The following is a 21,833-nucleotide window of genomic DNA, read 5'->3' as shown; positions in this document are numbered from 1 at the left end:
AAATCTGAAAATTCTTTAGAAAGGAAGTCCGCCAAATTGTCTCTTTCGCTTTCAGGGACTGCTCTCAATCTTAAGTTCCTTTCCTTCCTCTGCAATTCAAGCATGGACAGGGCTAATGCATGATCTTCTAACTTTTTGCAAACTGGTACTATTTTTTCCTGGGTGGCATCTGCAGAGACTTTGGCCTCCTCAGCAGAAACTTTAGCTTCTTCTGCAATTTTGCGTATATTGGCAGAGTCCTCTAAAATTTTATTAATAGATTCTGTATTAGAAGTCACTCTTTTCCCTAATTCATTAGCACTTTGTGTATTCTGATCAAGTTTTATTGAGAGCTCTGTCAATTTTTTGCTGTTTTCCGCTCCCTGCTTTGTCAGAGATTCCAAAGACTCATTTATTTTGACTAAAGCTTGTGTCACAGCATCTGATGTCATTGTTGTTTGTATCTGGCCAGTTGCAGCTGGTGCCACTGGGATGCCTGAAGCTGAAACTCTACGCGGTTGTAAAGATTTTGTCTTGTATGGTCTACCAGATCTAGTTGTTGTCTCTTCTGGTGCACCACTCATGTCCCAGCCAAGGTCACTCTCACGTCTGTAAATTGTTTTTAAAAGGAAATTTCCACTGCCTTGATAGTTACAATCCAATTTGCAACAATTACCACAATGTCCTCTAGGGGGGGAAAGTTTCCAAAAGTTCTAAAACAAAATGTCTTATAATCAATCCCCCTAGAGTTTTCAGAAAGCCAATTGCAACAGTTTCCTGTATTTTCAGAGTTTAGCAGGCCAGTAATTTAGTAACTCTCCAGAGCCCAATAACTTAAAAACAAAGTAGCTTTCCAAATAACCATTTAACTCACTGACAGTTCTCTTTCCGGCATCCTCACTTAGGCAGTCTGTTTCAGGGGTATTTGACACAGCGGTAAAAAATTTTTAAACCCCTTTTCCAGCAGGTTTAAAACACAAATTCAACCCCCTTTTGCTCCTGCCAGCCAAAAGGGGGAATTTTAAGGCCAATGTCTAGTTCACTTAGTTCTTTAAGTTCTTTCAAAGGTTGCAGCTTTTAACCTTCTTTGCTGTATGCTTTTTGCAGTCCGGGAAAGGCTGACTTCCTTGCTTTAAAACCAATCCCGTTTTCAGCCAAAATTCTTTGAGGTAATTGTAAATCCCAAATTAGTTTTCAGTCCTACTCACAGGTTTTAATTTGTAATCCAAATTTCAGGAAGGAATCGGTCCTCTCCAGCTATGGCGATGCCGCTTCGCTTCAGCTGGGTGACGACTCTCAACACCGCGCTTCACCCCCGCTGCCGTTCCGGCGCCTTTAAAAAGGCTCCCTTGCGATTTCGGGGGGGCGCAATGGTGCCCACCGAGTCTCCTTGTTTACAGGCTTCCGCGCCTGTAATTTTTGAGGGCCCCCGCTTCGCCGTAGCGGCAGGACTCGAACTCGCAAAGCAGACTCCCTCCGGAGCTCGGAGGGAAATCCGCCATTAACCGATGGCGCCGACCGGAAGTCACTGCCGCATTCTGGATTAGTTGCAGTTTATGAGTCACCTCCAAAGGTAGCCCCATGTAGCACATGACAGTAGTCCAAGCGGGAGATCACCAGAGCATGCACCACTCTGGAGAGACAGTCTGCGGTCAGGTAGGGTCTCATCCTGCATACCAGATGGAACTGGCAGACAGCTGCCCTGGACACAGAATTTACCTGTGCCTACATGGACAGCTGTGAGTCCAAAATGACCCCCAGGTTGTGCACCTGGTCCTTTTGGGGCAGTTACCCCCATCGGGTCTAGGGAGTCTCCCACACCTGCCTGCCCCCTTTCGCCCTCGGACAGTATTTCTGCCTTGTCAAGATTCAGCCTCAATCTGTTAGCCACCATCCATCCTCTAACTGCCTCCAGAAACTCACACAGGACCGTCACTGCCTTCACTGGTTCCAATTTAAAAGAGAGGCAGAGCTTGCTATCATCCACATACTGGGGAACACCCAGCCCAAACCCCGTGAAGATCTCTCCCAGTGTCTTCATATAGATATTAAAAAGCATGGGGAGAGGAAGGAGCCCTGAGGCACCCCACAAGTGAGAGCCCAGGGTCAGAACACTCATCCCCCAACACCACTTTCTGGATATGGCCCAGGAGGAAGGAGGGGAACCACTGCATAGCAGAGCCTCCAGCTCCCCTAGAGGGTCCAGTAGGATACCATGGTCAAAGGTCTCCAAAGCCACTGAGAGATCCAGCAGAACCAGGAAACAGCTTTCCCCTTGGTCTCTAGCCCATCGGAGATCATCAAGCAGTGCAACCAGGGCAGTTTCCATCCCATGATGAGGCCTGAATCCCAATTGGAAGGATAATGGTGGCAGAAGCTTTCCTGGTCCTGCAGCCCACAAAAGCTCCAGGCACAAGACGTTCATTAGCTTTGAAGGGGCCATTGGATAATTGGTGGTCTTTTCTTCAAAAGACAAATATTTTGAATAACTTTACAGTGATCTATGATGTAAATAGCACTTCTGTTTTCCAGAATTCCCCAGTCCGCCAAGGATTTGAGACCCATCAGGTATCCTCACCTGGTTTAGCCGGCCGGTTGAAGCCGTTCCTGGGATTGTGGCCCATTTTGCATGCTGACAGCTTCTGGAAGCCACAGGTGAGAGCTGAGTGGAGGGTGGGGACCAATGGTGGAAAAATTACTCCAGAAGGTAGACTACATTTCCTTCAACAAAAGTACTACTGCTCCCCTAACACCCCAATGTTGGCTATTTGCAGTATGGTAGCGCTGCAGAGAGCTTGCTGGGGAGACCATGCATTAAAAAGGGACTCAAAAATAACAAACAAGGTTTTAATCACAAAAACTCCATTTACACTACAAACATCAACAACAAACCAGACACAACCACCAACCCATCCCCCAGGGTAATGGGAGAGCTTGGTGCTGCTCCTTATATACTACACCCAAATGCCGACACACCTTAATCAGTACAACTCAGCAGCACCTGCTATGTTTCACAGCTGTAAAGCTGGGTCTCGTTATTTTGCTCTGGCCCTTTTTCTGGCCCCTTAAAGACATACACATCGGGTGGAACAATGATGAACCTTTACATTTAAAGAAACCATTCAACACCCAAGGCATCCTATAATTATAATATTTAAGACAGATCAGGAATAAATTAATATCTCAAGAAATAACACTATTTCAGGTTGTTAATGAATCAGTACTACATATTCAAAGATGAAATTTCCACTAAGTACAGTTATCCATTTGCCTTTAATATCCAGCTTTTTCAGTGCCAGATTAGGATAGTCCTGTGTCAGGAGACGGGCACAAGATCAGGCAGCACATCATTATTATAAGGAGCAATGGGGGGTGTTTCCCATTTGCCAGCTGCTTTCCTTCTGCTTCTCCTGCTCTCTCCATGCAATGTGAGGCATGTAGACAGAGGTCCATCTCCAAGAACAGGAGCTTCCCTGAGCACCCATTCAGTTGACCCCAAGCACCAAGCCTTGTCACTAATTCTCTGACTGACCCAGACCACAGTCCCTGGAAAAGATGAAGACCTGAGTCTCACAAAATGGTTCATATGGACCTCTTGAGGCCATTGGGACTGTGCAGGTGACTCATAAAGATCTAGAGGTGGATGGAGGATTATGATGCAGAGGATGGGGAATGTCCAAAGGAATGATGAACCAGGGAAAGAGAGGGCCTTTTCATGGAAAGAGATCAGCTGGCTTTCCTTTGAGGAAACAATTGATTTGAAAAGGCTGTTTTCCAAGATCATGCTGCTTTATTAACGATGACTGAGGATTATGAAAGGTTACTAATGCATTACTATCATTTGGTGACATTGCATCTTCGTTTCCTCAAAACTGGGAACATGGGTAGGAGGCAGGGGAATGTAGGAGAAGCTGAAATAAGAGAAGGTGCTAATGGCGCTTGATGTGTTCTCTTCCCCTTTCTTCTCTTCCTTGAAACCCAAACAGGATTTCCTTTCCTCCCACTTTGAAGAAGGTGATGGAGAAGACATTCAGAATTCTGAGGGATGGGGCACTTTTGTTTCATTAGGTATAGACATTAAAATGTGTGAAATGTGGAATATGCTTCACTGAATGAGCACACATAGCTCACATCAGTGATCTCAAGAAGGGGAGAAACCATTTAAAGGTATGGAGTGTGGGAAAAGTTTCACAGATAGTGGAAAACGTAGAACACATCAGTGGATTCACATAGGCAAGAAAGGATTCCAATGCAGGGAGTGTGGGAAGAACTTCACTCAACATGGACACTTAAGTTTACATCAACAGTTTCACACAGGGAAAATACCTTTTAAATGTCTGGATTGTGGAAAGAGCTTCAGTTGGAGTGATACACTTAGAACACATCAGAGGACTCACACAGGGGAGAAACCATATAAATGTATGGAGTGTGGAAAGAGCTTTACTGATAATGGAAACCTTAGAATACATCAACGGATTCACACAGGGGAGAAACCATATAAATGTATGGAGTGTGGAAAGAGCTTTACTGATAATGGAAACCTTAGAATACATCAACGGATTCACAAAGGGGAGAAACCACATAAATGTATGGAGTGCGGAAAGAGCTTCAGTCAGAATGGAGACCTTAAATTACACCAGCGAACTCACACAGGGGAGAAACCATATAAATGTACGGAGTGTGGAAACAGCTTTAGTAATAATGGAAGCCTTAGAATACATCAACGGATTCACACAGGGGAGAAACCATATAAATGTATGGAGTGTGGAAAGAGCTTTAGTCGAAATGGAAGCCTTAGAATACATCAACGGATTCACACAGGGGAGAAACCATTTGAATGCCTGGAGTGCGGAAAGTTCTTCAGTCAGAATGGAGACCTTAAATCACACCAGCGGATTCATGCAGGGGAGAAACCATATAAATGTATGGAATGTGGAAAGAGCTTCAGTCAGAGTGGAGGCCTCAATATACACCAGCGAACTCACACAGGGGAGAAACCATATAAATGTATGGAGTGTGGAAACAGCTTTAGTAATAATGGAAGCCTTAGAATACATCAACGGATTCACACAGGGGAGAAACCATATAAATGTATGGAGTGTGGAAAGAGCTTTAGTCGAAATGGAAACCTTAGAATACATCAACGGATTCACACAGGGGAGAAACCATTTGAATGTCTGGAGTGTGGAAAGTTCTTCAGTCAGAATGGAGACCTTAAATTACACCAGCGGATTCATGCAGGGGAGAAACCATATAAATGTATGGAATGTGGAAAGAGCTTCAGTCAGAGTGGACACCTCAATATACACCAGCGAACTCACACAGGGGAGAAACCATATAAATGTATGGAGTGTGGAAAGAGCTTTACTGATAATGGAAGCCTTAGAATACATCAACGGATTCACACACGGGAGAAACCATATAAATGCATGGAGTGTGGAAAGAGCTTTAGTGTGAATACAAACCTTAAATTACACCAGCGTACTCACACGGGTGAAAAACCATATGAATGTATGGAATGTGGAAAGTGCTTTAGTTTCAATCAAACCCTTAGAAGACATCAACGGACTCACACAGGGGAGAAACCATTTAAATGCATTGAGTGTGGAAAGAGCTTCAGGCACAGTGGAAGTTTTAGAAAACATCAGCAGACCCACATCGGAGAAGCCATTTAAATGTTTGTCCTCTGGAAGGAGCTTCAATCAGAGTGGGACCCTTGATTTACATTAACAAACTCACACAAGAGACAAACCATATGAATGTAATGAAGTTAGTGAGAGGTACAGTGGTGCCTCGCAAGACGAAATTAATCCGTTCCGTGACTCTCTTCGTCTTGCGGTTTTTTTCGTCTTGCGAAGCACGGCGGTTAGCGGATTAGCGCTATTAGCGGCTTAGAACTCGCAAGACATTTTCGTCTTGCGAAGCAAGCCCATAGGGAAATTCGTTTTGCGAAGCACCTCAAAAACGGAAATCTCTTTTGTCTAGCGAGTTTTTCGTTTTGCGAGGCATTCGTCTTGCGGGGCACCACTGTATAGGTCCAGTTCTAAATCAACAGACTCATGCACAGGATGCACAGCATTTAGATGTATGGAGTGTGGTTCATGTTCCTCTCAGAGTCCACTCTTCTTCCCAGCAATGATCTCCGAAGAAATCCGTATTCCTGCTTCAGGGCCAGCTGAGTCTGTTTCTCTTGTCCTTATCTCTCAGCTAGGTAACTCCTGTCTAATCTGCTCTGTATCGGTGTCTCTCCCTGCTTCTGAGACCACTGGAAAAGAGGAGGGTCAATTCCCCCCCTCCAGCTCCCAGGAAAGCTGATCTGCCTGAGAATGGATTCCCCAATACTCCGCTTCAGACCACTCCCTGACGCATCACGAGAACCCTTAAAAAACAAGTAAACAAGTAAAATGAAAATCAGATAAGTGGGGAAGCCCACTTCACAATGTATAGGAAAATAAGGATATGACAAGAATTTGTTTCTATCGTTCGTTTTTCTGTTTGTGGGCGATGGGCTCTGCGGGGTGGTGAATGCTTCCCTCTGTGAGGGAGCCTTCCCGCTGAAAGAGGCGGTCATTAAACCGCTTCTTTAAAAAACATCTTTAGACCCAGCCAATTTGGCCAACTATCGCCCAGTCTCAAATTTACCATTCTTGGGCAAGGTGATTGAGCGAGTGGTTGCTGAACAACTCCAGGCACGCCTGGAAGAAGCGGACCATTTGGATCCCTTCCAGTCGGGATTCAGGCCTCATCATGGGACTGAAACTGCCTTGGTCGCACTGGTTGATGATCTCTGGCGGGCTAGGGACAAAGGTGAGAGCTGTTTCCTAGTTCTGCTGGATCTCTCAGCAGCGTTTGATACCATCGACCATAACATCCTTCTGAACCGTCTTGAGGGGCTGGGAGCTGGGGGCACTGTCATACAGTGGTTCTGCTCCTTCCTCCTGGGCCGTGTCCAGAAAGTGGTGGGTGGGGATGAGTGGTCAGACCCCTGGGCTCTCACTTGTGGGGTGCCCCAGGGTTCTGTCCTCTCCCCCATGCTTTTCAACATCTACATGAAGCCGCTGGGCGAGATCATCAGGGGATTTGGGCTGGGTGTTCATCAGTATGCGGATGATACCCAGCTCTACCTCTCTTTCAAATCAGAACCAGTGAAGGCAGTGAAGGTCCTGTGTGAGTGCCTGGAGGTGGTTGGAGGATGGATGGCGGCTAACAGATTGAGGTTGAATCCTGACAAGACAGAAGTACTGTTTTGGGGGGGGGACAGGAGGCGGGCAGGTGTGGAGGATTCCCTGGTCCTGAATGGGGTAACTGCCCCTGAAGGACCAAGTACACAGCGTGGGAGTCATTTTGGACTCACAGCTGTCCATGGAAGCACAGGTCAAATCTGCACCCAGAGCAGCAGTTTACCAGCTCCATCTGGTACGCAGGCTGAGACCCAATCTGCCCGCGGACTGCCTCGCCAGAGTGGTGCATGCTCTAGTTATCTCTTGCTTGGTCCACTGCAATGCACTCTACGTGGGGCTACCTTTGAAGGTGACCCAGAAACTACAACTAATCCAGAACGCGGCAGCTAGACTGGTGACTGGGAGCGGCCGCAGAGACCACATAACACCGGTCTTGAAAGATCTACATTGGCTCCCAGTACGTTTCCGAGCACAATTTAAAGTGTTGGTGCTGACCTTCAAAGCTCTAAGCGGCCTTGGTCCAGTATATCTGAAGGAGCGTCTCCACCCCCATCGTTCTGCCCGGACGCTGAGGTCCAGCGCCGAGGGCCTTCTGGCGGTTCCCTCATTGCGAGAAGCAAAGCTACAGGGAACCAGGCAGAGGGCCTTCTTGGTGGTGGCGCCCGCCCTGTGGAATGCCCTCCTTTCAGATGTCAAAGCAATAAACAACTACCTGACATTCAGAAGACATCTTAAGGCAGCCCTGTTCAGGGAAGTTTTTAATGTGTGATATTTTAGTGTATTTTTTGTTTCTATGGAAGCCGCCCAGAGTGGCTGGGGAAACACAGCCAGATGGGCGGGGTACAAATAATAAATTATGATGATGATGATGATGATGATGATGATGTTTGCATTCTAAGTTCAACTTGGCAAATCTTCCCTGGAAAGGCTAATTTATGGTGCAACATGCCTGGGAAAATTAATGGGCAAACACCTAGATTTTATTTCATCGGAACTGAAAAAGATGGCGTCTGCCGCCCGAGCAGGACTTTTGGATCAGCATGTGAGGATTTATTGCAAACAAAAGACTTACCAGCTTTTAAAAAAGAGAGAGCCTTACAAAGTTCACACAGAAGCATAATATAGCTTACTTTAATTCGTCTGTGGAAACAACTCAGAGGCTATTAAGAAGAAAAAGGAAAACAACAGGAAGATCCAAAGATGGGACTGGTGAACACTAAAAGCAGCAGAAATATAAGATTATTGGACCCGACTGAACTCGAAGCATGGGAACCCCCAACAAAAAATTATAATTTGGCAAAATATTTGGACTTTATGATATGTATTGGTATAATTTGGAATAATTAATGTGATATGATTGGATTGTTAAATGGAAAACTTAATAAAAATTATTTTAAAAAAAGAATATGAAAGATATGTGATTGAAGTATAATGATATTCTGATGGAAGTAGGGGACCAATTTAGATTAAAATCTTATGATCCGTTGAAAAATAAATTAGATGATTGGTTCCAGTACATCCAGATAAATGAAGTGTTTAAAATGGATAAGAAAATTGCTTTTCAAAGAGAGAAATCCAAACAGGAAATGGAATTATTAGATACAAAAACAAAAAACCTATCTAAGATGTACAATTTATTGCTGGAATGGCGTACAAAAGATGAACAAGTGAAATCTGTAATGATTGAATGGGCCAGGGATGTGGGGCACAATATCATGATGGTTAGATTGGGAGAAATTGTGGGAAAAAGGAATCAAATTTACAGCTTGTAAAGTATTAAGAGAAAAATTGGTGAAAATGATGTATAGATGGTATTTAACACCAGTGAAGTTAGCAAAAATGTATCATACTCATTATAATAAATGCTGGAAATGCAGAGAAAAAGAAGGAACCTTTTACCACATGTGGTGGATGTGCCCCAAGGTAAAAGACTTCTGGGAAAGGATTTATAATGAACTGAAAAAAGTGTTGAAAAACACATTTATTAAAAAACCAGAAGCCTTTTTACTTGGTACTTTGGGGGGGGTGAAATCCCCCAAAAAGGATGTTATTTTTTTTCTGTATGCCACAACAGCTACGTGAATATTGCTAGCGAAGAATTGGAAGAAACAAGAATAACCAACTATCAAAGCAGGGCAGATGAAGATGATGGACTATATGGAACTTGCCGAACTGACCGGGAGACACTGACACCAGAGAGAAGAGATGGTGGAAGAAGATTAGAAGTTTAAGGAATATTTGAAAAAATATGTTAATATTTAAATCTTAGAATAGCTTTGGAAGTGGATAGAGGCTATAGGCTTAGAAGTAGAAGATAGTGTATTTTAAAAGAGTATTATTTGTAAGTGATAAAATGTGAAGTTATTTTAAGTGTGATATAAAAAAATATTGTTAGAAACGATGATATATGTAAATTGCTAAAGATGAAGTAAAATGAAAATCAGATGGGTGGGACTTGGGGAAGCCCACTTAATGATTAGGAAAATAAGGATATGACAATAATTTGTTTGTATTTCTGTTTGTGTTCTTTATTTGTGTTATAAAATGATTTTTTTAAAAAAACAACAACAACCTGATATGGCAATACACCACAGATCACAGCGTATGTTTTTGTGTTGCATGTTTGCCTGGAAGATGCCAGCAGAAAGCTTTTCTTTGTGAAGCCCCTGAATATGCTGAGTTGCTGAGGAAGCGAAAGACACACCTCCATTGTCCTGTGTCCTTCCAGCCTCTTTCCTCGCTTGCTCCCTATTGCCAGTGTGTGTGCCTGACTTAGACATCCTGTGTGCTGTATTTTTTTTACTGCTGAAACGGGATTTGCTCTCAGGAGCTAAGTTTTGTGCCTCACTGGGGACCCAGTGAGAACTGTAGGCTTTGAAAGCTCAGTAAACTATTACTGAAGAAGTCCTGCTGCCTCTGTGTGTGTTTTTGACGTCAGTGTGGGACTGGCTCTACATGTGGCCCCTACCCTGCTGCTACTTAGCTCATGCCCTGGTGTTGCTCTACTCAAGCATGCAAGACGGGTGCATCTGTGTGTGACTGGTTTTTGCACCAAACTCTGTCACCCCCCCCACATGATCTCCAAACATTACTTATTCAACAGAACCTCTTCCCTGCCCCCTGCACGTTCTGAAGAAAACTTAAAATTTAATGGGAGATTCCCGCCCCCCGAAGCCTAACTGCAAGAGGGGAAACGATGGGTTGCAGGTACCAGGAAAGTCTCCTGGCGGGCCCATCTTCACTCATGAACCACTTAGGGGAACCCCAAAGCTACTGCTTATTCTGGGGTTTGGGGGGGATAATATTTTTCCATAGTCCCAGAAGTTATCAGTCAATCATGCTGCTAGGGAGTCTTCCTGCCAGAGGACCACAGTGCATATTGCTATCCTACTGATTTTACTCTTGTTGCTGCTGTTGCTGTCATGGACTGGAGGGGTGCAGGGGGGGGGGAGACACCAGTCTGGGGGAACACAAAAGGGAAGAAGGCTCAGATCCTGGGGACTGGTGGTGGGATGGCGATGAGCAGATAGAGGGAGAAAAGGGAGCAGAACGGGAGAGGAGGTGTTGCAAGCTGAGGAGGAAACAGGGTTTGGTGAGCAGGAAGAGGCTGGGACAGAGAGCGGTTCAGGCTCAGAGGGAGGAGGGGGGCAGGAGACCCAGAGGAGACCAGCTGCTGAAGCATCCAGGGAGACCCCCCCCCCTCCTGCTGCGACCAGCTCCCCTCTCCCCTGGTCTCCTAGAGCACACAGAGAAACCCAGTTCAGACCCCATGATCCTGCACATGATATTAAGAGGGTGTTTCCCTGCCCCCCAACATGCCTCACTTTAATCTCGTTGACAATGAACTGTATTCATTGACAATCACCCCGTTTGGAGAGCTCTTTTTGGAGCTCCTTGCAATCTGTCTCTGTTTCAACAACTCTGGACAATTTACTGCCATCAGCAAACTTTGCCCCCTCCTTGCTCACTCCTAACTCTAGATCATTTATGAACAAGTTGAAAAGCCATGGGTCCCATTACTGATCTATAGGGGACTCCACTTTCTTCTCTCCATTTATCGGAGTCTCCGTTTATTACTATGTGTTCCTCCCTCCTCCGATCCTTCTGTGCTGCAGAGGGAACTCTGCGGAAAAGTTCTGGGGTGAATTGTGCTTCCCCACACATCAACTGCCCAGGACACAGAATTGACCTGCACCTCCATGGACAGCTGTGAGTGCAAAATTTGGTTTTACTGCTCTGGCTGCTTTTGCTGTCATGGACTGGCTGATTGCGGGGGCGGGGGCGAGGCACCAGCTGGGGGACCCACAAGGGAAGAAGGCTTAGAGCTTGGGGGCTGGTGGTGGGATGACAATGAGCAGAAAGAGGGAGAAAAGGGAGCAGAACGGGGCCAGAAGACCCAAAGGAGGCCGGCTGCTGAAGCATCCAGGGAGACGCCCCCCCTGCTGTGACCAGCTCCCCTCTCCCCTGGTCTCCTAGAGCACACAGAGAAACCCGGTTCAGACCCCATGATCCTGCACATGATATTAAGAGGGTGTTTCCCTGCCTCCCCCCAACATGCATCACTTTAATCTTGTTGACAATGAACTGTATTTTCAGCCCAATCCCCGTTTGGAGCTCTTTTTGGAGCTCCTTGTATTCTGTCTTTGTTTGAACACTCCTGGACAATTTACTGTCAACAGCAAACTTTGCTCATGCCTAACTCCTGATCATTTATGAACAGGTTGAAAAGCCACAGGTCCCAATACTGATCTATAGGGGACTCCACTTTCTGCTTCTCTCCATTCACAGGAGTGCTCATTTATTACTATGTGTTCCTCCCTCCCCCCATCCTTCTGTGCTGCGGAGGGAACCCTGCAGAAAAGTTATGGGGTGACATTTGCTTCCCCTCACATTCAACACTGCTCAGCATTCAGGGAAATGGAAGAGGAAAGCTGGCCACAATCCAAGAGGCTGAGGTCAGCAGAAAGCGAAGCAAAGCCTAATCAAAGGGAAGCCACTTCAGCTTCCAGCCCGTCTGCTCCCACAATGGCTAAAGAAGAATTGCCATTTGGGAATGGCGGAGCTGAATGGAAGCGGGCAAGGAAGCCTCACAATCGCTCCTGCTAGAGGAATAGGGGCACTGACCCTATAATCAAAGGTGATGACCACTTCTGGAATCCAGGAAGGAATTCTCCCCTCACTGGTCACATGCAGCTGGGCTCACTTTCCAGAGCCAGCTGCAGGGCCTGCCAACAATTCCCTTCATCCCTAGTCTTGCTAGCTTGGGATGGTGGGTTCTATAGTCCAAAAACAGCTGGAGACCCAAATTTGGGAAACCCCGTTCTCCCTGAAGTACAAAGGAGTATTCACCTGCATTAGAACATCAGGTGAGCCCTGCAGGATCAGGCCCACGGGGGCCCCTGTCCTCCCAGGGGCCAAGCAGGGGCCTCTTCTGGGAAGCCCACCGGCAGCACTTGAGCCCCAGAGAAGGACGGCTGCCTCTGATTGGGGAAGCACATTTCTTCTTGGGGCACATTTCTGGCGAAGTTTAGGGAAGAGCAGTGTACAGAGCAGTGTACAGAAATGCCGTTTACCTTCCCACCGGACCAGTACCTATTTATCTACTTGCACTTTGACGTGCTTTCAAACTGCTAGGTTGGCAGGAGCAGGGACCAAGCAACAGGAGCTCACCTCGTGGGGATTCGAACCGCCGACCTTCTGATCAGCAAGTCCTAGGCTCTGTGGTTTAACCCGCAGCGCCACCCGCGTCCCTTATTCATGTCTTCTTGTTGTTTAGGTGTTTAGTCGTATCCGACTCTTCGTGACCCCATGGACCAGAGCACGCCAGGCACTCCTGTCTTCCACTGCCTCCCACAGTTTGGTCAAACTCATGCTGGTCTCTTCGAGAACACTGTCCAACCATCTCGTCCTCTGTTGTCCCCTTCTCCTTGTGCCCTCCATCTTTCCCAACATCAGGGTCTTTTCCAGGGAGTTTTCTCTTCTCATGAGGTGGCTAAAGTATTGGAACCTCAGCTTCACGATCTGTCCTTCCAGTGAGCACTCAGGACTGATTTCCTTAAGAATGGAGAGGTTTGATCTTCTTGCAGTCCATGGGACTCTCAAGAGTCTCCTCCAGCACCAGAATTCAAAAGCATCCATTCTTCGGCGACCAGCCTTCTTTATATTCCAGCTTTCACTTCCATACACCACTACTGGGAAAACCATAGCTTTTACTATATGGACCTTTGTTGGCAAGGTGATGTCTCTACTTTTTAAGATGCTGTCTAGACAATGGTGAAGTTTCCCACTATGACCTTGCAGAGAAATATTTGAGGTTAATTTGGGAGGGACAAAATGGTTCCAGAAATTTTTCTATTGGATTCAGACATGTGGTGTGTTCATAGAACATTTATTTTGTATATATTAGACCTAAAAATTCTTACAACAATTGCATATGGTTGCACGAAATTTTAACACGTCTCCCCATTTAACACAATACATTTTTAAACAGGGTTATTGACACATCCAGTGGCGTAGCGTGGGTTGTCAGCACCCGGGGCAAGGCAAGTAATTTGCGCCCCCTAACCCGTGGATTTTAGCACTCGAGCGCGAGCGTGCCCCCCAGATGTTGCGCCCGGCCCCCTGCACCCCCCCACTCTACGCCACTGGGACTGGGGGCGAGCGAAGGAGCCAAGGACCCCCCCCCAAAGGCTCATCAGGAATTTATTAAATTTATTATTTGCGGAGCCCCCGTGGGCCGAGGCAGCCGAAGCCCCCTTCCCTCGGGCGCCTCCCCGCCCCCTCCTCTCCTTGGGCTGTAGGTGGAGCTCCAGATCTGGGCTTGGCGAGCGCCTCTCCTCCTCCCGGCCGGGTTCGGGGGCATCCAGATGTGCTCCGTCCTCGCCCCCCCCCCCCGCGGCTGAGAGCCGGAGCCAGCGGCGCCCCCTTCTGCCGGGAGACCCTTGCCCGCCCGCCGGCTTCCTCTCGGAGGGTTTTGGGGAGCGCAGGGCGCGGCGAGGCCCCTCGGAGCTCTCCTCCCTCCCAGTCGGCAGAAGCAGCCGCCGCCTGTGGCTGGGCCGAGGGGATGGCGGCGGCGGGGGGATGTGGAGGCTGCCCGTGCCCGGCCAGGCGTCAGTGGCGGCGTCGGTGCTGCTGCAGCGGCTGCTCCTCCTGCGAGCAGTGAGTGGAGCGCAGCCGCAGCGGTGGGGGGGGCGCGCGCTAGGGCGCAAGGCTAGCGGTGGCGGCGGGGAGACTGGCGGAGGAAGGAACTTGTCCCTTCCCTCTGGACTCGCGCCCCCCCCAGATGTTGCGCCTGGTTCGGCCGGCACCCCTGGCACCCCCCACGCTACGCCACTGGATACATCACAAATATGTCACAAAGTAGGAGTCTTTGGCATTTAGAAAAATGAGCACGTCACCCTGCCCGTTGGTAACCCTATTTTCCCACACGTTTTAACTACCCTCTTCCCCAAAGAACCATAATAGTATTCGGACATCCCCCCAACTGGAAGGCTTTCCTGCGCTTCTCCTTTGAATGCATCAGAATTCAATCCGCCACCCCGAGGGATTTCTGTCTGGGACATGTGCTCCCCTTGATCGCCCCCTGCCTCCTAAGGGATGATGGAGTCAGGGGGAGCCCTGGATCCCCCAATTCCAGAGGAACCATTAGGCGTACTGGATAGTCGGAGGAAACAGTCCGATTCATGGTATCCGCTTCTTGCTACAATTGTATAGGCTGCTTTTCTGAGCCTCTTTGCTGTTGTGCATGGAAAGCGCATGTGCAAATGGTCATTGTCCTGGCCTTAGGCCGAGGCTGTGGTGGAGAATTGGGGTTTTGGGGGAGTCGTATAACTGTCCCCCCTTCCTGGTTTGAAGAGCACCAATACCTAAAACACGGACGCACGGCCTGTGGCGTGGGGTGGGCGAGAGAAGGATTTTACAATGTAAACATTGGGGGGAAACCCCACTTAGTAATTGGATTGCCACGATCAGCCCCTCCCCCGCTCTCCTGATCCACAGATGGAAGAGGGGAGGAGGGAAACCTTCCTCTCCCTCCCCCCTGTTCCTCCCCTCCCCTCCCGGCACATCCTTCCCTCACCCCGCCCCCACAATCCCAAATCCCCTCCCCAATATGTTGCCCCTCCTCCTCGCCATCTCACCTCTGTTCCGGGAATAGAACTCTGTTCCCAACCTGCCTGCTTCTCCCGGAAGTGGAGCTTCCACTCCGGATTGCTGCTCTGCGCCGTAGCTCTAGGGGCGCGCGCTTTCGGAAAGGGGAGGAGGGGCGGCAGGCGACACCGCCCCCCCCCCCAGGTGGATGTTGCAGGAAAGGAAAGGAGCATCTGGAGCGAGGAGAAAGAGGTAAAGGGGTCGCGGGGGGGGGGAGGACAGAAAAGGACCCAGGTAGGGACGCCGCGCCAGCTCCCCAAAGCGCCTTTCATGCGTCCCGTCGGCATGGCCTAGATCCCTGCATCCGTGCTGCGCCTTGGCAGCGGCGGACATGGGGCGCCCACCGAGGGGGTCCCCACGAGGGCCCCTTTGCCCCGTTTCCCCCACGCAGGGATATTTGGGTCCCTGTGGTATCTGCACGGAGAAAGGCGGGTCATGAAAGGGTTAACGGGCTCGAGGGACGCCTGGATAGAGACCCCCCTGTGGCTTCCTTCTTGCAAGCTGCATCCTCTTCACGCCCCCATAAACCCCTGCCCTGCCCAGTCGCAGCGGTTCAAATCCGGAGAGGAAGAGGGGAGGGGAGAGGCCTTCTCAGAAGCGGCTCTTGGTTTCCGCAATCCCAGCCGGGAATCAGCCAGAAACCTTTTCCTCTCTCTCAGGCTTCCATCTTTAATGTCTTTTCCACTGCCAGCTTCATTGAGGATGAGGATAATGTACACCTGTCATCAGAAACAGGGGTGCAGAGTCCATGGAATGGCTCTCAGGCTTGATACAGAAGTTGCACCTCAAAAGCATTTCTGTTCCTCTTATTTTTGGTAGGGAATGTCAGAGTGACTGACAAGCTGAGATTCTTCCCAGTCAAAGGACCCATTTTCATGATAGACAGTGCCTGTGACTGGAGGCTCTACATACAAGGTGTGCCTATACAGGCCAAAAACTGCCAGTATTAGCACAAGTGAGGTATTTGACCTCCCCTTATTTACAGACTGTATGTAAATGAGAAGTAGTGGGTGGGATTACCGTTTATGGCATCCCTGTGATTTTCTCCACCCATGATATTTTGTGAGCTGATATGGCAGTACAAAATCCAAAATAACTACAAAAGAATAACAATATAATACGAATGATTGTAGTATTCTACCTTGCCTAACTGGCTGGGTTTCACCAGCCACTCTGGGCAGCTTACAGTACATATAAAAGACAGTAAAACATCAGACATTAAAAACCTCCCGATACAGGGCTGCCTTCAGCTGTCACCTAAATGTCAGATAGTTGCCCATTTCCTTGCCCTATGCCTGCTTACGTGTAACTTCGCTTCTCACGGGGTGTTTTGAACCAGCAGAAGACCCTCGAAGGAGGACCTCAGTGTACAGACTGAGTGATGGGGGTGGAGACACTCCTTCAGGTCTATCGAGAGTGAGGCTGTAGGGCTTTAGGTCAATGATCTTGCTGCTCCACAATGATCTCCAGAGCAAGTCCGACATACAATTAGCAGAGTAGGAAATAAAGCTCAGAGACAGCAAAAAATCCCTTCAGCAAATAAATTTGTGACTGAAGGCATAACAGGAATCTATGCCTGAAAAATGCAACCACAACAATTTAAAGGTCAGCACCAACAATGTGAATTGTGCTCAGAAATGTACTGGGAGTCAGTGAAGATCCTTTCAGACTGCTGTTATGTGGTCTCAGCGGCTGCTCCCATTCTGTTCTCTAGCTGCCACATTCTGGATTAGTTGCAGTTTACAAGTTACCTTCAAAGATGGCCCCATGTAGCACATGGCAGTACTCCAAGCGGGAGATCAAAAGAATATGCACCACTCTGGGGAGACAGTCTCCAGGCATGGAGGGTCTCAGCCAGCCTACCAGATGGAGCTGGCAGACAACTGCCCTGGACGCAGAATTGACCTGTGCCTCCATGGACAGCTTTGAGTCCAAAATGACCCCCAGGTTGTGCACCTGGTCCTTTTGGGGCACAGTTACCTACATCAGGTCTAGGGCGTCTCCCACACCTGCCTGCCCCCTTTCCCCCTGGGACAGTATTTCTGTCTTGTCAAGATTCAACCTCAATCTGTTAGCCACCATCCATCCTTCAACTGCCTCCAGACACTCATACAGTACCATCACTGTTTCCAATTTAAAAGAGAGGCAGAGCTTGGTATCATCCACATACCAGGGAACACCCAACACAAACCCCCTGATGATCTCTCCCAGCGTCTTCATATAGATATTAAAAAGCATGGGGGAGAGGATGGAGCCCTCAGGAACCCCACAAGTGAGAGCCCAGAGGTCTGAACACTCATCCCCCAACACCACCTTCTGGACATGGCCCAGGAGGAAGGAGGGGAACCACTGCACAGCTGTGCCCCTAGCTCCCCTAGAGGGTCCAGTAGGACACCATGGCCAAAGGTCTCCAAAGCCGCTGAGAGATCCAGCAGAACCAGGAAAGAGCTTTTTTCCCCTTGGTCTCTAGCCCATTGGAGATCATCAAGCAGCACAACCAGGGCAGTTTCCGTCCCATGATGAGGCCTGAATCCGAATTGGAAGGATAATGGTGGCAGAAGCTTTCCTGGTCCTGCCCCTCCAAAAGCTCCATGCCCAAGACTTTCATTAGCTTTCAAGGGGCCATCGGAGATGCTGGAAGGAGGTGTGCAGGACACCATCCAAACGTCTTAGAGAGTCCATTCTGGATTTGTGTAGGTTTCCCCCCATAGCCTTCTCTTCTCCTGAAGATAACTCACAAGGCAGTGAAGGTTTAGGATCGGAGTTTTCCTTCTCGATGGGCTTCCTTCCCCGGTTGACAATCACATCAGCCCTTCACTTTCCTCTGCAGCATGGGCGGAATCTGCCTTTTTGACTGTGGGATTCACTGTTGTTCTCCTCCTCTCCATCCACCAGGGTCTGCCTTCACCTGCAGCAGAATTCCCCAACCCACCAAGAATTTGAGACCCAGCAGATATCCTCACCTGGTTTAGCCAGCCCATTGAAGCTGTTGCTTGGATCGCTGCCTCTGTTGCATGCCGACAGCTTCTGGAAGCCACAGGTGAGAGCTGAGTGCAGGGTGGGGACCAATGGTGGAAAAATTACCCCACAAGGTGGACTACATGTCGCCCACCAAAGGTACTACCGCTCCCCTAACACCCCAAGCCATCCTATAATTATGATATTTAAGACAGATCAGGAATAAATTTATTTTTCAAGAAACAACATAACTTCAGGCTGTTAATGAATCAATACTACATATTCAAGGATGAAGTTTCCATTAAGTACAGTTATCTATTTGCCTTTAGTATTCAGATTTGTAAGTGTCATTTTAGGATAGTCCTGATTCAGGAGACAGGAAAAGATCAGGCTGCACCTCATTATTATAAGGAGCAATGGGGGTGAGTTTCTCCGTCTGGGATTCCCATGCGTCAGCTGCTTTCCTTCTTCTCCTTCTCTTTCCATGCAATGCAAGGCATCTAGACGGAGGTCCATCTCCAAGAACAGGAGCTTCCCTGAGCACCCATTCAGCTGACCCGAAGCACCAAGACTTGTCACTAGTTCTCTGACTAACCCAGACCACAGTCCCTGGAAAAGGCATAGACCTAGGTCTCACATAATAGTCCATATGGACCTCCTGAGGCCAATGGGACTGTGCAGGTGATTCATTAAGAGACAGAGGTGGATGGACGATTATGTTGCAGAGGATGGGAAATGTCCAAAGGAACGATGGACCAGAGAAAGAGAGGGCCTTTTCATGGAAAGAGAGCAGCTGCCTTTCCTGGTGAGGAAACAATTGTTTGAAAAGTCTGCATTCCAATATCATGCTGCTTTATCATGCTGCTGATTGAGGATTATGAAAGGTTGCTGATGCATTGCTATCATTTGATGACATTGCATTTTCATTTCCTAAAAATTTGGAACAAGGGTAGGATGCGGGGAAATGTAGGATATGTTGAAATATGAGGTGGTGCTAATGGCATCTGATGTGCTCTCTTTTCCTTTGTTCTCTTCCTTGAAACCCAAACAGGATTTTCTTTCCTCCCACTCTGAAGAAGGTGAAGGAGAAGACAGTCACAACTTCAGGGGATCGGGCACCTTCAGTTTAATTAGGAAGAGAAATTAAAATGTGTCAAATGTGGAATATGCTTCACTGAATGAGCATACATAGCTCACATCAACGACCTCCAACAGGAAAAACCATTTAAATGTATGGAGTGCGGAAAGAGCTTCAGTTTCAATGGAAGCCTTAGAACACATCAACGGACTCACACGGGTGAAAAACCTTTTAAATGTATGGAGTGTGGAAAGAGCTTTAGGGTAAATGGAAAACTTAGAATACATCAACGGACTCACTCAGGGGAGAAACCATATAAATGTATGGCGTGCGGAAAGAGCTTCCATCAGAGTGGACACCTTAAACAGCACAAACGGACTCACACAGGGGAGAAACCATATAAATGTATGGAGTGCGGAAAGAGCTTCTGTCAGAGTGGAGAGCTTAAACAGCACAAACGGACTCACACGGGTGAAAAACCTTTTAAATGCCTAGAGTGTGGAAAGAGCTTCAGTCAGAGTGGACACTTCAATATTCATCTACAAACTCACACAGGGGAGAAACCATGTAAATGTATGGAGTGCGGAAAGAGCTTCAGTCAGAATGGAGACCTTAGAATACATCAACGGACCCACACAGGGGAGAAACCATATAAATGTATGGAGTGCGGAAAGAGCTTCAGTCAGAGTGGACACTTCAATATTCATCTTCAAACTCACACAGGGGAGAAACCATATAAATGTATGGAGTGCGGAAAGAGCTTCAGTCAGAATGGAGACCTTAGATGTCATCAATGGACTCACACAGGGGAGAAACCATATAAATGTATGGAGTGCGGAAAGAGCTTTAGTAAAAATGGAAGGCTTAAAACACATCAAAGGACTCACACAGGGGAAAAACCATATAAATGTATGCAGTGTGGAAAGAGCTTTACTGATAATGGAAGGCTTAGAGCACATCAATGGATTCACACAGCGGAAAAACCATTTAAATGTATGGAGTGCGGAAAGAGCTTCAGTCAGAATGGCGTCCTTAGAAGACATCAACGGACTCACACGGGTGAAAAACCTTTTAAATGCATAGAGTGCGGAAAGAGCTTCAGTCAGCATGAACACCTTAAATTACACCAGCGGACTCATACAGGTGAAAAACCATATGAATGCATGGAGTGTGGAAAGAGCTTTAATTCCAATTCATCCCTTAGAACACATCAACGGACTCACACAGGGGAGAAACGATATAAATGTATGGAGTGCGAAAAGAGCTTCAGTCAGAGTGGATACCTTAAATTACACCAGCGGACTCATACAGGTGAAAAACCATATGAATGCATGGAGTGTGGAAAGTGCTTCAGTGAGAATGGAAGCCTTAGAACACATCAACGGACTCACACAGGGGAGAAACCATTTAAATGTATGGAGTGCGGAAAGAGCTTCAGTCAGAGTGGACTCCTCATTATTCATCTACGGACTCACACAGGTGAGAAACCATTTAAATGTATGGAGTGCGGTAAGAGCTTTCATCATAATGGAAGCTTTAGAAATCATCAACGGACTCACACAGCGGAGAAACCATTTGAATGCCTGGAGTGTGGAAAGATCTTCAGTCAGAGTGGACACCTCAATATACATCAACAGACTCACACAGGGGAGAAACCATATAAATGTATGGAGTGTGGAAAGAGCTTCAGTAAGAATGGAAACCTTAAATTACACCAGCGGACTCATACAGGTGAAAAACCATATGAATGCCTGGAGTGTGGGAAGAGCTTCAGTCAAAGTGGAAATCTTAGAAAACATCAACGGACTCACACAGGGGAGAAACGATATAAATGTATGGAGTGCGGAAAGAGCTTTCGTCAGAATGGAAGCCTTAAATTACACCAGCGGACTTATACAGCTGAAAAACCATATGAATGCATGGAGTGTGGAAAGAGCTTTAATTACAATGCATCCCTTAGAACACATCAACGGACTCACACAGGGGAGAAACCATTTAAATGTATGGAGTGCGGAAAGAGCTTCAGTCAGAGTGGACACCTCAGTATTCATCTACGGACTCACACTGGGGAGAAACCATTTAAATGTATGGAGTGTGGAAAGAGCTTTCTTCATAGTGGAAGCCTTAGAAGACATCAACGGACTCACACAGCGGAGCAACCATTTGAATGCCTGGAGTGTGGGAAGAGCTTCAGTCAAAGTGGAAATCTTAGAAAACATCAGCAGACACACATGGGAGAAACCATTTAAATCTATGGCGTGCGGAAGGAGCTTCAGTCAGAGTGGAACCCTTTAATTTACGCCAACAAACGCACCCAAGAGACAAACCATACAAATTTCAGGAAAGGAAATAAAGGTTCAGTCCTAGGGGAGGTCCTACATTTTCCTGCTTGGCAGGGAGTTGGACTCGATGACCCTTGTGGTCTATTCCAGCTCTGTGAGTCTATGATTCTATGATCAACAGACTCATGGACAGGAAGAACTTTAAGA

General features: G+C 47.5%; 2 protein-coding genes across 4 annotated transcripts in view; both read left to right on the top strand.

Moving 5' to 3' along the window:
* Positions 1 to 21,833, top strand: part of LOC308595735 (uncharacterized protein) — a 40,603-nt gene that overhangs the window by 8,058 nt on the left and 10,712 nt on the right. The window contains exons 1-2 of one of the 3 annotated variants that reach the window (XM_081210404.1): positions 15,330 to 15,500; positions 18,204 to 18,348. The exons of 1 other annotated variant lie outside the window; for it this stretch is intronic. The gene's annotated coding sequence lies outside the window, so the exon portion shown is untranslated. Of the gene's footprint in view, positions 1 to 2,511; positions 2,635 to 15,329; positions 15,501 to 18,203; positions 18,349 to 21,833 lie in introns of those variants that run through there. One more of the 3 variants, XM_081210408.1, reaches the window with a different exon arrangement.
* The window catches only part of LOC308596854 (uncharacterized protein), a gene marked incomplete at its 3' end in the record, with an annotated part of 40,124 nt that overhangs the window by 18,067 nt on the left and 224 nt on the right, over positions 1 to 21,833 (top strand). Inside the window, exons 3-4 of the mRNA XM_081212161.1 lie at positions 3,966 to 5,472; positions 20,488 to 21,268. Of these exons, the coding sequence (XP_081068287.1) occupies positions 4,149 to 5,472; positions 20,488 to 21,268 (2,105 nt within the window). The 5' untranslated portion in view covers positions 3,966 to 4,148. The remainder of the gene's footprint in view (positions 1 to 3,965; positions 5,473 to 20,487; positions 21,269 to 21,833) is intronic.

Source organism: Podarcis bocagei (genome assembly GCF_964188305.1).
Source record: "Podarcis bocagei genome assembly, chromosome: 10".
NCBI lineage: Eukaryota > Metazoa > Chordata > Lepidosauria > Squamata > Lacertidae > Podarcis > Podarcis bocagei.
The sequence above is the reverse complement of the archived record's forward strand: the minus strand, read 5'-3'. Positions and strand labels throughout refer to the sequence as shown.